The 16,608-nt window shown below is 40.0% G+C and overlaps 4 protein-coding genes across 5 annotated transcripts; 2 read left to right on the top strand and 2 right to left on the bottom strand.

Moving 5' to 3' along the window:
• Positions 1-1,677: 1,677 nt before the first annotated feature.
• LOC6626707 (FAD-dependent oxidoreductase domain-containing protein 1) lies at positions 1,678-3,184 on the top strand. Its single transcript, XM_002050433.4, has 2 exons — positions 1,678-1,917; positions 1,985-3,184. Exons 1-2 carry the CDS (start codon positions 1,693-1,695, stop codon positions 3,083-3,085), a joined length of 1,326 nt encoding a protein of 441 aa, XP_002050469.1. The 5' UTR covers positions 1,678-1,692; the 3' UTR covers positions 3,086-3,184.
• Positions 3,185-3,250: 66 nt separating this feature from the next.
• Mob4 (MOB kinase activator 4) lies at positions 3,251-4,898 on the bottom strand. Of its 2 annotated transcripts, none has more exons than XM_015173701.3 (3): positions 4,498-4,898; positions 4,053-4,426; positions 3,251-4,004 (listed from the first exon to the last, which is right to left on the bottom strand). In XM_015173701.3, exons 1-3 carry the CDS (start codon positions 4,555-4,557, stop codon positions 3,749-3,751), a joined length of 690 nt encoding a protein of 229 aa, XP_015029187.1. In that variant the 5' UTR covers positions 4,558-4,898; the 3' UTR covers positions 3,251-3,748. The 2 variants fall into 2 exon arrangements, with proteins under 2 accessions (XP_015029187.1, XP_002050470.1); XM_002050434.4 differs by having other exon boundaries at positions 3,251-3,986.
• A 99-nt stretch (positions 4,899-4,997) lies between these two features.
• On the top strand, positions 4,998-7,397 carry Rab2 (RAS oncogene family member Rab2). Its single transcript, XM_002050435.4, has 4 exons — positions 4,998-5,180; positions 6,214-6,373; positions 6,452-6,788; positions 6,856-7,397. Exons 1-4 carry the CDS (start codon positions 5,135-5,137, stop codon positions 6,952-6,954), a joined length of 642 nt encoding a protein of 213 aa, XP_002050471.1. The 5' UTR covers positions 4,998-5,134; the 3' UTR covers positions 6,955-7,397.
• Positions 7,398-10,364: 2,967 nt separating this feature from the next.
• On the bottom strand, positions 10,365-15,905 carry chk (chaski). The gene is made up of 6 exons (XM_032435710.2): positions 15,802-15,905; positions 12,814-15,117; positions 11,912-12,021; positions 11,327-11,508; positions 10,896-11,136; positions 10,365-10,824 (listed from the first exon to the last, which is right to left on the bottom strand). Exons 2-6 carry the CDS (start codon positions 14,899-14,901, stop codon positions 10,680-10,682), a joined length of 2,766 nt encoding a protein of 921 aa, XP_032291601.1. The 5' UTR covers positions 14,902-15,117; positions 15,802-15,905; the 3' UTR covers positions 10,365-10,679.
• Positions 15,906-16,608: the final 703 nt, after the last annotated feature.

Here is a 16,608-nt window from a genome sequence, read left to right as displayed (position 1 = left end):
CGATATTAGTCGCGGGCCATAGAAGTTGTTTGACCCAGGACTTGTCAGGATCTACAAGGATATGGCTGAGCTATAAGCTTTCCAATAAGCAAAATAAAAGTCCTTATTACTCAGCTGTTTGAAGGACTTTCGTCCTTTTCTTTCTATATTCTAAATTGACAGGATAAGCACAGTCTTTTTGCCAAAGGACATCCTGATAGTCCTTTAAATAGCCATTTTATAGCCGTTTTTGTGATCACGTCCTTTTTACTAAAATACCCATAACTCGGCCATATCCTTTCGGATTTCCGAACGACTTTGTGCGTTAGGCTCGTAAGGACCAATTGCGTCGATCTGCATCAAAAAATTATAGGGTCATCTAAGAATCATTAACTTGGAAAAATTTCAGTCGCGCGCCGCAAGGAAATAGGCGTGAAACACAAAATCCTCAATATCTCCTAAACTACAAGGACGATCTCGATGTCCTTTGGCCAGTTGATAGCTCTACTCAATACAATTTTTTTGACATAAGACTTGTCAGGATACGTAAGGATATGGCCGAGTTATAGGCAATTTTATGTTACAAAATTTGTCCTTAAAACTTTGCCATTTGAAGGACTTTCGTCCTTTTTGTGGTTGATTCTTGATTGGGAGGGTGAGGACTATCTGCTGGCCAAAGGACATCCCAATAGTCCTTAAAATGGCAGAATTAGACCGGATTTTTTCGATTTTAGCCAATTTTTCGACTCTACCCCTTGATAAAATTTTAGCGAAATTTTTTGTCGAATCCTGGAAATCCTTAAATGCCAATCGATAGTCCTGGTCCACACGAGTTCAAAAAGGTATATCTTTCCGATATCCTTGCAGGAACGGCCAGGATATGGTCATAAATAGATTGTCCTTTTTATAAAAATAGCCATATCTCTGAAACAACAAGGACGATGTGAATGTCCTTTGGCACGATATTAGCCGCGGGCCATAGAAGTTGTTTGACCCAGGACTTGTCAGGATCTACAAGGATATGGCTGAGCTATAAGCTTTCCAATAAGCAAAATAAAAGTCCTTATTACTCAGCTGTTTGAAGGACTTTCGTCCTTTTCTTTCTATATTCTAAATTGACAGGATAAGCACAGTCTTTTTGCCAAAGGACATCCTGATAGTCCTTTAAATAGCCATTTTATAGCCGATTTTGTGATCACGTCCTTTTTACTAAAATACCCATAGCTCGGCCATATCCTTTCGGATTTCCGAAGGACCTTGTGCGTTAGGCTCGTAAGGACCAAATGTATCGATCTTCATTAAAAAATTATGGGCTTATCTAAGAATCATGGACATAACAAATTTTTAGGAGTACAAGGACTTTATGTGGTCAGTTTGTAGTCCGGATCCATGCACATCATTTGACACAGGACTCGACCAAACTATGGCGTATTTTCAGACGTTACAAACATCACCAACAAGTCGTGTAGGCTTCAAGAACTATAGGGCATTAAAAATTAAACAACAAATGGAAAAGATGAGGACCGGCTATACTTAATTGATAAGAGAGCCCTAGATAGTCTAAATTGTAGTATTGTTAAGCTAGTATTATTGTAGTTTATTTAGTTACTCTGATAAGCCCCGAGAAATCTAATCTGAACGTGTGCATTGATTGCCATAACACATGGCTGCAATCAAGATGTGCGGCCACTGAAAATTGGCTCAGTACAAATAATGCTGCGATTGGGACGTGTATTGCGCACGGCTGCACTGCATCAGCAGCTGCGCTGCCAGAGCGGCGCACAGGCCACAGCCGCCGCTTGCGGGGATGCGCTGCCCGAGCGCTGCGATGTGCTGATCATTGGCGGCGGCGGGATGGGCGCCTCCTCGGCGTACTGGCTGAAATGCCGGACACAGCATGAGAAGCTCAATGTGCTGGTTGTGGAGCGGGATGCGTGCGTAAGTCACTTCCTTTCATGGCTATTAAGGATTCGCTCTTAATGTTCCCATGTTGTTTGTTGCGTAGTACACGACTGCATCCACAGTGCTGTCCGTGGGCGGTGTGCGGCAACAGTTCTCGCTGGCGGAGAACATTAAAATGTCGCTCTTTGGCTACGATTTCATTTCCAGCTGCCGCAGTTATTTGGGCGATGTGGATTTAAACTTTCAGCCACATGGCTATCTTACCTTGGCCAGTGCCAAGGGCGCCGAGACGCTGAGCCGTAACTCGAAGCTGCAGAATGAGTTGGGCGCACGCAATGAGCTGCTCGGTGCAGCGGCTTTGCGCAGCCGGTTTCCTTGGCTCTCCACGGAGGACATTGAGCTGGGCTGCTATGGCGTGGACAAGGAGGGCTGGTTCGATCCCTGGGCCTTGCTGATGGGCTTCAAGAAGCAGGCGCGCGCCTATGGCGCCCAGTTTGCCAATGGTGAGGTGACTGGCTTCAAGTGGAACTCCGCTGGTGAACTCTCTGGCGCTTTGGTGGCCTGTGCCGATGGCATCGAACGCACCGTGCAGTTCGATACTTGCGTCCTGGCTGCGGGCGCACAGTCCGGGCAGGTGGCGCGTCTGGCCAAAATTGGCACGGGACAGGATTTGCTAAGCGTGGCGTTGCCCGTGGAGCCGCGCAAGCGTTATGTCTATGTGATTAATACGCAGGGTCGCAATTGTCCGGGCCTGGCCACGCCGCTAACCATCGATCCCGATGGCACGTATTTCCGGCGTGATGGTCTGGGCGGTAATTTCCTATGCGGTCGCAGTCCGGCGAATGATGAGGAGCCCGACTGCGATACCTTAGACGTCGATCACGGCTACTTTGAGTCCGATGTGTGGCCCACTCTGGCCAACCGTGTGCCCGCCTTCGAGTCGGCCAAGGTCCAAAGCAGCTGGGCCGGCTATTATGATCACAATAGCTTCGATGCCAACGGGGTAATTGGACGACATCCGCACTACAGGAACTTGTACATAGCAGCTGGTTTCAGCGGCCACGGCATACAGCAGACGCCAGCGGTGGGACGCGCCATCGCGGAGCTTATACTAGATGGTAAATATCGTACATTAGATCTTAGTGGATTGGGCTTTGAGCGTCTGGTGGCACAGCAGCGCATGCTTGAGGTGAATATTGTTTGAACGGGCAACCTGTTTTAATTGGTTTGCTGTTTCAATTTATTATAAATGTTTTTATATAGTTTATGATGAATAAACTTTACTTATTAGTTTTTGTTACAACTGCGTTTCCATTTCGTTAAGGAAAAATTCTTATCTTTTTTGGGCAAAAGGAAAATCTGTTGTGTCTACTGTGTGTTCGTGTTCGTGTCTACATATAATTTATTTAAAATAAGAATTTTAACATATTCATTACGGAATTAAGTGGCGAATCGGGTTTGTTGTCTGTTTTAACTTTTGCTCTTGTTAATATTATATAGCTTTTTATATATATATTTGTCGCATTGAACTACATACACAAAAATTTGCAATGAGTTCTTTTTCTTTCCTCTTTCATTTTAATATGCCGCTCAATTCTGCTGTCCCGTCAGTTTCTGCCTCTTACTGTCTGTCCGTGTGTGTGTGATCCAAAAAACAAAATGATGCGTTTAACTCGAATCTCTAATGCAAGCTATTAGTAAATATATATATATTATAAATATGTTTAAGTGAGTTGTGTATGAATGACTGAGCTTTTGTCCGTCAATAATTTCTTATGCTTTAAGTTTGTGTTGCTGTTCTTGTTGTGGTTGTTGTTGTTTTTGTTGTTGTTCAATTTGTTATTGTTATTGTTGTTGTTGTTGTTGCTTAGGCTTCACTTTCGCCAGGTGCCGCATTCTCTTCCTCGTTAATGGGCACAATCAGATTCTCCTTGGACATGAGATTGTATTTTGTGACAAAGTGTGTAAATCGGTGGCATAGATACGTCTCAGCCTCGAACTCATCAAAGATGCGACGATGATGAAAGTATGCGTGCGAGAATATGCGATAGACGCGTCGACACACCGAGCCCAGCTTGGTCACCGACGATTCCTTGATGGAAACTCTGTGGTCGGGTGTAACACTTGACTCATTATGTGGCTAGTTGCTTGGGGCGGCTCAATACACATACCTGCTTGGAAAGTATTTGTTGCTATTTAGCAGACAGGCGGCGCCGTCCAGCGTGTGGCGTGTATAATCAATGGCGGGGCACTCCTTGGGCGTTTTGTGTGCCGCACACAAGAATATCCATTGATCGGTGGCCGTCATTTGCGTGCACGTCGACGGTGAGCATTGTTTCTGCAGTCGCACGGCCAGTCCATTCAATTCCATGCAGAATTGCCGCAAATGCTCATATTTCCAAACGCCCTCGTCTTGTGCCTCGGGCATGGTCAGTATTAGCTCCACATTCGAGGGATCGCGCTTGATCATCTGCTGTATGTACTGCTGCACGGCGAGTGTGCTGTCCATTTCCTCCAGCGGTTCATCGGGCCAGCGACAGAAATCCTGTTGTATTGCGGGCGAAAGTTACAGATGTTGGGAAAACACGTTGGTTTCTTTTAAATGCCATTACATACCTTTGCTTTTGTGCCTGGTCGGTTCCTACGCAATATTGTCGAGCCGTCAGCCATCTTCATGTTTCACCTTACCTCAGTCGGAAGGAAGAAACAAAACAACACTAACGCACACACACTAACACACACACACACACACGCACTAACACTTTTGGGGCCCTGTTGTGTGTAGACAACGAAGCTGTGGAAAATGTGAGAGGCGACCAGGAGCCGAACGCTCTACAAGTCGCAGGCGCTGTGTTTGTGGCTAGCCAAATGCAGGAATTAATTTAAGCTAAATACGATAATAGTTATTTTCGTTTACACATTTCACATTTAATTAATTATAAATTGAGCTAAAACACTTCGCTTTGTGCGAGAAAATTTCTGACAAAACTGCTACATACATACATATATGGCTGGACTATCGATATCACATTGCCAAATTGTGCGCCATAGTGGCAACCCTATGCGCCAGTTGTCGCAGCCCTGGATGTGTGTGCAGCAGTCGTTATCGTTATCGTTTATAAGCACCAGTCGTCATCATCAGTCAGCTTGCAAAACTAGACGGATTGAAATTGCGTATTATTATTGCCATATTTATCGTTCATAATTGTTTAAGAAGCACATAATAGAGTTCAATAATTAACCAGCAGCAAAAATGTCCTACGCGTACTTGTTTAAATATATTATCATTGGCGACACTGGTGAGTGCTGGCATATTCCATATGAGTGTGTGTGAAAATTTTTAGTGCGATTGTCTCGCCAAACTGTGCAGTAACAACAAAACAAAGACTAAGAAAAACTCAAACTGCGTAGTGTTTGTCATCTAGTGTTTGCCCTTTGGCTGCCAATTAAAGCTAAAGTCAAGCGCAGTGACCAGCTGCCTTGCAAATGGGAAGCACAGCACGCTGCAAGGAAAAATCAATAAAACCATAACAACGCCTCTGTATAGAAAGGCGCGGGCGTTACTCCACACTGTTGAAGTTAACAGTTGCTTACTACATAGTTACAGGGGGCTGTGCGGGGTACAACATTCGTCTGTTAGGGACCCTCTGTTGCCTGCCGCTGAGTCAACCGCTGCTTCAGCCACCAACAATTCCAACCCCAAACCCCAGGCAGACTTCTGCTTGGACGCATTTTATGCATGATTTTTGCTACTCAGCAAAAGTTTCAAAGGGACAGCATAAAATATCTGTTCATCGTTTTCCGCTTCGCTTATCATCAGTGCAAATATATACATATGTATGTACACATATACACACACACGCACACAGCGTTTTTCATTGACAGCTACATTAAACAGCTGTTGATTTCACTTGGTTCTTATCAGATAAATATCTGCAAAGAGGGCAACTTCTGCTAGCTGTTGTCCTCGAACGCTCAGTTTTAGTGCTAAAAAACAGTTCCCAAATTAACACGAATAACTGAGGTTCGACGATTAAATACCCTAGCCAGCATATGGCTTTGATAAATTATATTCTATATACAATACAAAGAGCTGTATATATATATATATAAATTTGAATCACGCTAATCTCGTCTGACAGTTTATGGTATATATATGTATATATATTATGTGAAGTTGACGCAATTAATAAAAAAATTGACTTCGTTTTGCTATAAATTTTGATATACTTTGTGAAAATGTTTAAAGTAAACTTTCACTTTAGCGCTTTAAATTTCATAAGCGGCAATTACTAAATTATTTTATCTTTGCTTTTCGGCGCATTACTCAAGGCGTTGGCAAATCATGTCTGCTGCTGCAGTTCACGGACAAGCGCTTCCAGCCGGTGCATGATCTGACAATTGGCGTGGAGTTTGGTGCACGCATGATCACCATTGATGGTAAACAAATAAAGTTGCAAATCTGGGATACAGCCGGTCAAGAGGCTTTCAGGTGCGCTACCAATGGTTAAAGAAAGTTTATGCATTATTTATATTATGTACTATTTTTTTGTTTTTTTACGCCAATTAGATCAATTACACGATCGTATTATCGTGGCGCTGCTGGCGCTTTGCTTGTCTATGACATCACAAGGCGCGAGACATTCAACCACTTGACCACATGGCTGGAGGATGCGCGCCAGCACTCAAACTCAAATATGGTGATCATGCTGATTGGCAACAAGAGCGATCTGGACTCCAGGCGCGAGGTGAAAAAGGAGGAGGGCGAGGCATTCGCCAGGGAGCATGGCCTGGTCTTCATGGAGACATCGGCGCGCACAGCAGCAAATGTTGAGGAGGCTTTCATCAATACAGCCAAAGAGATTTACGAAAAGATACAGGAGGGTGTATTCGACATCAACAATGAGGTACGCAACTTATTTATTGTTATTAATTGTGATAGCAGCATGACTAATTCGTTTTCGTTTATTGCAGGCGAACGGTATTAAAATCGGTCAACAGGCAACGCCCACAAATCCAGCCCTGCCCGGCTCCGGCGGTGCGGGTGGTGCAGTAAATAGCGGCTGCTGCTAGGAATAAAAATCTATTTTGCCGATGCCTGCACGTGGGATAGCCGTAGCCCGTAGCCGATAGTCGCTTCTGTAAAAGCTACTAGTGACTAACTCCTAGAAGGTAGTGGAAGCAGATTAATTGTTTTCATTTTTTTTATTTCAAGCAAAATATTAACCGTAATAAATTTAGCTGCAAAAATAGTAAACCGCAAATTAGTGAACCATTTTCAACACTAAGCGTAATGTTTTAAAAGAAGAAACCCAAAATAAACTAACCGCTAAAAAGAAAAATAATAATAATAAAACAATAGCAAAAATAAGAAGGCATTAAATTCAATTTTAAATAAACTAAAGATCAACAATTGTATATGTAAAATGTGTCGTGCGTGATTTCTAAATTTTGTAAACTTTAAACAAAAAACATACGTATAAAAAAAAAAAAACAAATATTTTTGTGTACATTTAGTTAGTTTGCTAGTTACATTTTGGCTGAGCAGTAATTGATAAATGGCGTGTAATATATATATAAAATTATGTAAACATATTATGTGAACTTGTCTCATTGTGATTCGTTTTACGATGAATACGAATCCTAATAACCCCCGAATCCCGTCTCTCCCGTTCGTGGTGGCTGCTTTTCTTCTACTACATGATATAAATAATTATTTATTTGTTTATATTTTTTGTTGAACGCATTTGCTTTGTTTTTGTGTAATTTGCATAACATTTACCGATATATATACAAACACAGACATGCATAAAAAAATAACTATATATATATATTATATAAGTTTAATACATAATTATTATACAAAAACAAAAACAAATCGGGGTGATAATGCTAAATCAATTTGATTATGTCGCCGACAATTACGAAGTTTATATATATATATTAAAATAAAGACAGAAATAAAAATTAAACAAACATGAAATCAAATCAAATTATTTATAAACATTTGTATTTGCCAGACCCAAAGCAGTATAATATGAATATACACAATAAATATTACAAAAATACAAATTCAAATTGTGTCATATTTTTGTTCGGTAGTAGGAAGATTAAAGAAAACGTCCGGTTTTTTTCTAAAAATTATGTTTTAATTATTGAATAATGTTTAATATTTAGATATACACTATTTGTGTTCAGTTAATTGATGTTTGTAAACAGTTTAGAATTGCAGTTTAATTTAATATTGTTTTATTTGCTTAATGTTGTTCTGCTTATGGCTAACAAAACGGTTTTTGATTTTTATTTATTTATCTTTTTAATTTTTTATGGGAAACAACAGCTACATAGTCTACAGTTGTATATAGAGGTTATATCTAGGCATTATTTAGTTGGTTTTGAACTAAATTGAAGTGTGCTTTATATGTATATTTATATATTTCTAGTTGCTTTTTAGGCATAGGCTAAATTGATCTCAGTGCGCTACGTGAACTTCTCGATTTATTTTTTATAATAATACTTGAACTGCTTCGGTTTGTTGTTGACAAAAATTATTTTAAAATTATTCAATTTGCTGGCGAACTGTTATTATGTTATCATTAATAATTCATCAACAATTTGAAAAAGTTTTACCTAGGTAGGTGCTAAGTATTTTAATTGCTAGCCGTTAATTTGCCGCTTTGAAGACTGTTAGTTAAATTGATTGCAAACTTGTCTTTAAATTTATTGCATATGTTACATAGATTGGTATTGATATTGATTAGATGTGTAATTTGTTGTTCTTCTATGACAATCGAGGCGAATCTTTGAATATGATTTTACAACAATTAGTAAACTATTATTTGTTTACATAGAAGACAATTAGGGGAACCCGTTTTGCGCATGGCAGTGATGCACTAATATTGAATTCTGGTAACTATAGTTCGATCAATGGCAATTCTTATTGCAATCATAAACAACATTTCAGTATAAGTCGCTATCCCAATTACTTAGCCCTTTCAGACTTATTAGACCCGTTTTAATCACTACGTCCATTTAACGCACAACTGCAGCTCTGCTAACATAAATATCCAGATTCTCGGCTCTAACATAACATATTCTCATGTGCAACTCATAACGTAAACTAAAGACCCAGTCTCTAGAGCGCAATTGCTAACGTAAACATGACTCAAAGCGTCTAGCTGACGCAAGCCCCCGCGAGCTTTTAAACTTTAGGGAAAGAAGCTTTAGCATAAACACAGCTGATTCGCAGCATAAGATCACCGGGAGCTTTTTAGCTTTAAGAGAATAAGCTTTATCATAACCATAGCTGACTTGCAGCAGAAGTTCACAATTTTACTTCAGTTCTAATCTTGGAACTCCCACTTAAAAAAATATTTTTTTCCAATTAGTAGCCACTAATCGGTTAAATGGCGCCCAACGTGGGGCCCGCGATTATAAACACAAAAAAATGATAATTAAAAGAAACAAAATCCTTAGTGATTCGCGAGTGAGCAGAAGTGCCGACTTTCCAGTCCAAGATTGTCTCAAATGAGCTTTAAAAATTTTCTAAGAACGAAAATATCGAGTGCCCCTAAAAGAAACATTAAAAGTTTCTGACGAACGGAAATAAAACACTATATAAAACCCTTAAGCAACACATACGCTACTGCGAAATTTGTAATAAAATTAATATAGCAGAAGCCCCTATTCCGGAGAGAGAAGGTGAACAACATTTTTTATGCTCAAAAATTAACATTCTTGACATGCCTAGACGCATATTCTAAATATTAAGTGATTGAGGAAATCAATGAAAAATCAGAAATGGCAAACAAAGTGTTGGAACTTATCCAAACTTTTCCTTTCGCTAAATCCATAATGATGGACAACGAATCTACGTTTTCCTCGACACAATTATCATCGTCAATGTCTCGTTCAGGTATAGCGATTTATCATGCAGACCCCAGACACAGTTTAAGCAACGAAGCATAGGGAAAAGTTTTTCACGTTACTAATCTAAGTTTTTTTTAACTATATTTTTGAAAAAGAATTAAATTTTTTTTTAAAACAAAAACAATACAATTGATTGGGAAGTAACCTTGGAATTAAATTAAATCAAAAGACTCCTTTCTGAACTTACACCTCACAAAATTGCCAAACGTAGTATCAATGAACTAGGCACAATCTTTAAATGGATCACAGGAACACCAGACCATGATGACATGATAACTATTCAATTGATTCGCAGCATAAGATCACCGTGAGCTTTTGAGCTTTAAGAGAATCATAACCATAGCTGACTTGCAGCATAAGTTCACAATTATACTTTAGTTCTAATCTTGGATTCAAATAAATCGCTTAAAACAAATATTTTTTTTCAATTAGTAGCCACTGATCGGTTAATTTGCATGTGTTGGTTGTTGTTGTTCTTGTTTTTGTTTTATTGGAGTATCCGTACAATGTAGATGTCCTAGTGCGTTAACTAACTAATATAGTTGTTAAATATATTTGTTTTCAAGTCAATGTTTTGCTTACATGCGAAGAACTAGTCATTAATTAATTATTTATCTACTAATTCGCTCTGAGTTTTATATTTTAGGTAATGTTTTTTTTTTTGTTGTTTTTGTTTTTCAGCTGCAACAGCATTTGACATAAGAAACTTGATAACATTTAATGCTAGTCCATTATTTGTGTTTTAATTAGGCCGCAGTGCTGCATAATTGCACTGAAGTTTATCAATTGTAGTCCTTGATTTGAATTATATATAATTATTTTTATATAAATTTCTTTTTGCTTGGTTCTTCTACTGACACTTTAGTAAACTAATGTAAAAGTTGAGCTTTTTTAGTCTCTGAGACATCACTATCACTCTCTTTAGTTGGTTTCTTCTCACAGAACTCAATCATATACGAACAGACGCCGGAGAGTGCTATAAATATGCCCGCATAGTAGAAGGAGTCGTCCCATCTGTACATACATACATTAAATAATTTGATTAACTAACTGATCCTTAAATGGTTAACAATTGTTGTACATACCTGCCCGTAAACTCATAAATGGCACCTGCTATGGGCGGACCTGCAATCATGCCAACGCCCTGCACCAGCAGCACCAAACCGTAGGCACATGTGAAATCATCCAAATCAACGATACTGACCAATATGCTGGGCGTAAACGAAAAGGAGCTGGCAAAAGTGAATCCAAAAATGACGCACATTGCCATCAGTCCATTATAGCTATTGATTAGCATTGGCATAAAAAACACCGAAGCACCACAAACTGTAAACAATAACAGAAAAATATTTAAGTACTAATTTATAAGCAATATATAATTATATTCTTAAAATATTCCCTGAATGGGGGCAGGCGTAAAAATCAGCCACTCTTAACTCCCAGAAAAAAGTAAAAACGCCTTTCTCTGCGATTTTCAGTATTTCAAGTAGGGTTTATATTATAATTTCGCACTTACCCAGCATGCATATGGAGTAGCATATATTGATATTCATCCATGGTGAATCACCCAAATAACCCAATCCAATCATGCCCACAGTTTGCGCAATACCAATTGCGGATATGAGTACAGCGCTCACGCTCACCTCATAGTTATATTGCTTCATGTAATCGGGCAGATAAAGATAGGGTATGATAAACCTGAAAAATGTTTATATTATTTAATGTTTCTTTGCAAAGATAACTAAACTGTCAGTTAAAAAATTTGTTTAGGTTTTATAATATGAACAACTTCTTATCAGCATCCTTTTAGGTAATTTACGATCTTTTAAGTGCTTAACTTTATTATCTATTTAGTTACATGTGATTATTATTAATTGCATGGCTTGAGTACCCTTAAGTGCGCATCAAGGTGTTCATAATTTCTGTATAATACATGCTATTTTGAGCAGTTGCCAAAAACTGATTGCGACATTTGTACTTGACAGATTTTCGACTCGTTATGGCCGTTGGCATTTCGAATAAATCTATTTATTTTCGCACTAGATACACAATTTGTGGTGCGCAGATTGAGACCTTCGGAAAATAGGCGCTGAGTACTTACCAAATGAACAAAAACAATGTGGATAGATTGAAGAGCGCGAATTTGTTGTCCAAGAAGAGCGAAAAATCAAAGGCCGATTTCATGGTGTCCACAAAGTTATCATACCAGGTCTGCGAATCGAGATAACAATTTAAATGAATTATTATTATTTTTATTAGTTTTGTTTTTTAAACAGAAATTGGGCAATACGGAAACAAAACGCTGTCTGAATGGCCGCTTATCAATACGAGATGTTCTACAATCAACCCACCAGTTGTATATATGTCTGTTATTAATATATATATGTATGTATATGCATATGTATTTGTTTATATATTTGTAGAGCGTCGATAATCGCGCCTTGAGCCCAATACAGAGCAGCGGTTGTCAAGCGTGCGAGATTTGGACTTGGACTCGCAGTCGCCTGATAACTGACAGAGCAAACGAGCGAGTTAAATATTGACTAGGCTCTGAGAAATCATAAGATGCTATCTCGACTAAAACACGAAAAAAGAAACTATTTTAAGAGAAAAGCAAGTTCACAACATGATCAGAGGTTACAGAGCTAAATATTTCTAGATTTCTAGTTGGGAAGATTTCAAATCCTGATTTGTTAGTAAAATACAGAAATAATATTCCACAACCCTAATCTAATCAAAGCTTGACCCTAATCAGTTTTTAAATTAGAATAAACTAAACAGTAATTAAAAGTCTGTAACAGTAATTGATTCTGATGACTGTTAAAAGTTGCTTATTATGTTATCAATGCCTAATTTAAAAAGGATAATACGTGTATATAAGAAATTAATTGAATTATTTTGTGCTATTCTAAGTTATCATATCATCATTTACTGAATATATTTGAAATGGGAAGACAGTTGCCTTCAATCTATCTTATCTAAGTCCCAACTTTATATACTCACATCTTCCTCCTCCTTGGCAATGGTGGTCATCGAGTTGCGATAGATGTTGGGGCAGGACGAGGCGCGCAGGCGATAGCGATGCGTGTTGAGCATGGCGCCGCGATAATGTATGGAGTTGCGATGTATTCGCATATCTTTCAGAAAATTGGAATTCCTGATGGAGATGTTGCGACGCAGATTCGAGCGGTGCGGATTGGGCTTCTTCGAGCGGGACAGACGGCGCAGGCCCGTAATACTGTCCAGACGGGAACGACGCAGCGCCAGCTCGCTGTTCTCCTCGTGCTCGGGTATGGCAATCACTGTGGAGGCAGCAGCAGCAGGGCGCAGCTTTGGTCTGGGATGTGGATCGAGCAGCGCGAAGGTCTCCTCCTTGACGGCCATGTAGTAGGTGTGCATATCATCGCTCAGTATGTCCACAGAGTTGTGGCGCAGCCCGTTCATCAGGTTGGACATCGAGGGCGCAATGTGCTTGGCCATGAAGAGATTTTCGTTGAGGGAATAACGAGAGCTGGCATAATGCGGCTCGTTGTGCTTCTGTGTGAGGTAGCCCTCGTCCGAGGAGCGTACCGAACCATTCGGTGTGCCCGCAACTGTGGAGCGTTTCTCCGAAGGCGACAAGGTCTCTATGGATGCCAAGTAGCTCTTTTTGGCTGCCTCCGCCACCTCGTGCGGTATGCCGCCCATTAGTGTATCGTCCGGCGAGCCTAGAATTGGCGCCGTGGGCCCGTAGGCTGCGGCACCCGACGACATGGATAGCAGATTGTCGCGTGAGGGTGCCTCGGCGCCTTCCTTGTGCCGCAGCGAGCGACGGCTAAGGCTCTTCACCTCGCAAATGCTGTCCAGTTCCTGGGCGCTGAGAAATGTGGGCAGGAACAATTCGCTGCGATAGCGCTTGAGGCTCGTGTCCAGCGGATCATCAATTTGCTGATTGGCCTCAGTGTTGTTCTTGGTCACCAGAGTGTCCAGCACGGCCTCCTTGGTGATGCCAGTATCCAGCAGTTTCTTAATCTCCTCCAGACACACGCTCGAATTGGAAAACGTGGTTACGCTCTGCGAACGGCTTTCCAAGCGATTCTCCTCAATCAGCCAGTCGGGATCGCGCATCAAAGCGCCACACACACAGGCATTTAGCATGGTGCCGCCCAGGATTAGTGTGGCGCCACGCCAGCCATATGAATCCACCAAATACTGTGTGAGACGCGCATAGACGAACGTGCCAATGCCCGTACCAGAGGCGCCAATGCCCGTGGCAAAGCTGCGCTTTTTATCGAACCAAAAGGCAATCGATACCACAGCCGTGACATAGCCAATGCCCAGGCCCAGTCCGCTGATGATGCCAAATGTAACCATCAGCATCTCAACGGAGTTGCAAATTGAGGAGATGGCAAATCCAAAGGCGGAAACAAGCCCGCCAAGTATGGTCATCTTACGGCAGCCATATTTATCCACCAGATTCGACCAAATGGGACCCATCAGCAGCGGCACCGAAAAGAACAAGGAACTAATCCAAGCGGTCTTCGATGGCGACTCACCAAAGTAGGCCAACAGTTCGGTATTAATCAGGCCAAAGGAGAAGGAAAGTCCATCCCATATTAGCGAGACCACCAACGAGGCAAACACTACAACCCAACCGTATCCGCCATCTGGCATTTTGGGCGTCTTCTTTTCGGTGCTGCTCGAATCGATGGAATCGCCCGATTCATTCGATATCAAACGCTTGCGCTTCTTCACCTGGGTGCCAGTCATCAGGCTCAAGTTGCCCTCCCCGTCGAGGGCAATAATGCTATTGCGTACCGTGCGACTGTGGCCGGCGGCATCGTCCAGCTCCTCCACGGACAGATTGCAAAAGGTCACCTCCGGGAAGAGGTCGTGTTTGATGGACTTGTTCAGCGGCGTGTTTGCCGGCGCGGGAAGAGTTGGTTGACAAATGGTGCCATTCAGTTTGCCGCTACTATTATTTATATTATTAATATTGTTGTTATTATTATTATTATTGTTATTGGCAGCTGCATTGGTGTTGTTGTTGCTGCTGCTGCGCTTGTTGTTGGATTTGTTGCTGTCACTCTGTGTAGCTGTTGGCTTGGCCATTTTGTCTTAGGCTCTAATTTAATTACTTCTCCTTTCAATATATATGTTTAATATTTTTTTTAAAAGCAGCTTGTAAAAATTTGCACTTGTTGTTACAATTAATTGTGAACACAGTTACATAGATTTCAGCAAAAATTTCTATTTAATTTTTAAGTAGCTGTAGGTGGATTTAGATTGCTTACGATTCGCTCTAATCCGCTTCCCAATTGATCAACCCTGCAAAAGAGAAAGAAAGCAGGGAAAATTAGATAATAAAAAGAAGTTTATTTTCATGTTTAATTTGTTTTTATATTTAAACAATCATTAAACTGTACTAAATTTAATTAGAAAAAAATGAAATGAGCTTCAATTAGATTACTTTTGTTTCAAAAATACATTTTAATAAGTTAATCAAGCGTTCATATTTTAATAAACTTTCATCAAATCGTTTTATGCATAGAAACTAACTTGTTGCTTTATTTAAAGCTTTCAAACGGCTTAAGGTGCAGCTTTCATGCGCTTTTAAAGCTCCTTCAGAGTTGTTTGGTTGAATTGTAGACAATTTGACGTGCTTTCAATGTAAGCGAGCCTTATTTTGATTTATATTGATATTAAAGCTAGCTTGTTACTTTTTTCTTGAGTTAATTCTTTTAACTTAAACATTATTATATTATGTGTTTCGTTTTGCCAAATTAATAACATTTTTTTGACCGTTTTACAACACTTTATGCCCAAGTAAAAAGGAATGTGCAAGTGCGTCATTGGAACTAAAGCAAAGGGGTTTGCCTCGTCAAAAAGTTTACATTCTTTTTAGGTTTGCATGATTAATTGGAAAACTTTTGTCATAGCTTTATAACTATAAGAAAAGTGCAAAACTTGCGACACTTTTATTAGTTCCCAAGCTGCATAAGTTGCACTTACGCGCCAAGCCCCAGGCTAAAGATAACACGAATTCATCATCCGTTCAAAATGTTCTCAGACACAATTTAAATTTGCCATAGCAGTTTGTGGTAAGTTTGTTATTGTTATTGTTATTATTGTTGTTATTTTCTGGTTTGTTTGCAAACAATTCGCGTTTGTTGCCACTGTCAGACCAACAACAACAGCAACAAGAAGACATTTCGTTTGCAAATTCGCACAGAAACTGTTTTTCGAATGGGCAATTTTCGACATTTTCCGCTGACGATGAAAATTAAGTTTCGCCAAATGCCTTCAACTTGACCCCATATAAATAGCCAAAAAGCAGCGACAAAGAGCAACTAAGCGCAATTTCCATTTTGTTTTTGTATTTCGAGAGAGGCCCCGCGACATGCGTCACAGTGATCGAGCAGCTGATTTTCAATTGAATTTCACAAATATGAATTTAAAATCGGGAATTGTATTTTAGTATTTTTTCTATGATGTGCGGCATTGTTTACGTTTTTCGCATTTGGTGCTTGTTTGCTGTTATTTATAGAGCTCTGCAGACGCTAAAAGGGGTTAACGGGGAGTGGAAGGGGCAGAAATGACTTGAGTTTTCGCGCCTCAAACAATTTGCCCAAATAATAATGCAAAAGAGCTTATTATTATGTAACGAACGAGCTTTGGGATCCCTTTCTCTAAATTTCCGATTTGTTTGGACATTGTTATGTGATTTGGAAGCCTAGGAATCCTTTCTCTACAATATTTTCAGTTCGAGAGGAGTACAAGTAACAGTTTAGACATAATTATGGGAACTGTAAGACTGGA

This window comes from Drosophila virilis, chromosome 5 (assembly GCF_030788295.1).
Source record: "Drosophila virilis strain 15010-1051.87 chromosome 5, Dvir_AGI_RSII-ME, whole genome shotgun sequence".
Classification (NCBI taxonomy): domain Eukaryota; kingdom Metazoa; phylum Arthropoda; class Insecta; order Diptera; family Drosophilidae; genus Drosophila; species Drosophila virilis.
The sequence above is the reverse complement of the archived record's forward strand: the minus strand, read 5'-3'. Positions and strand labels throughout refer to the sequence as shown.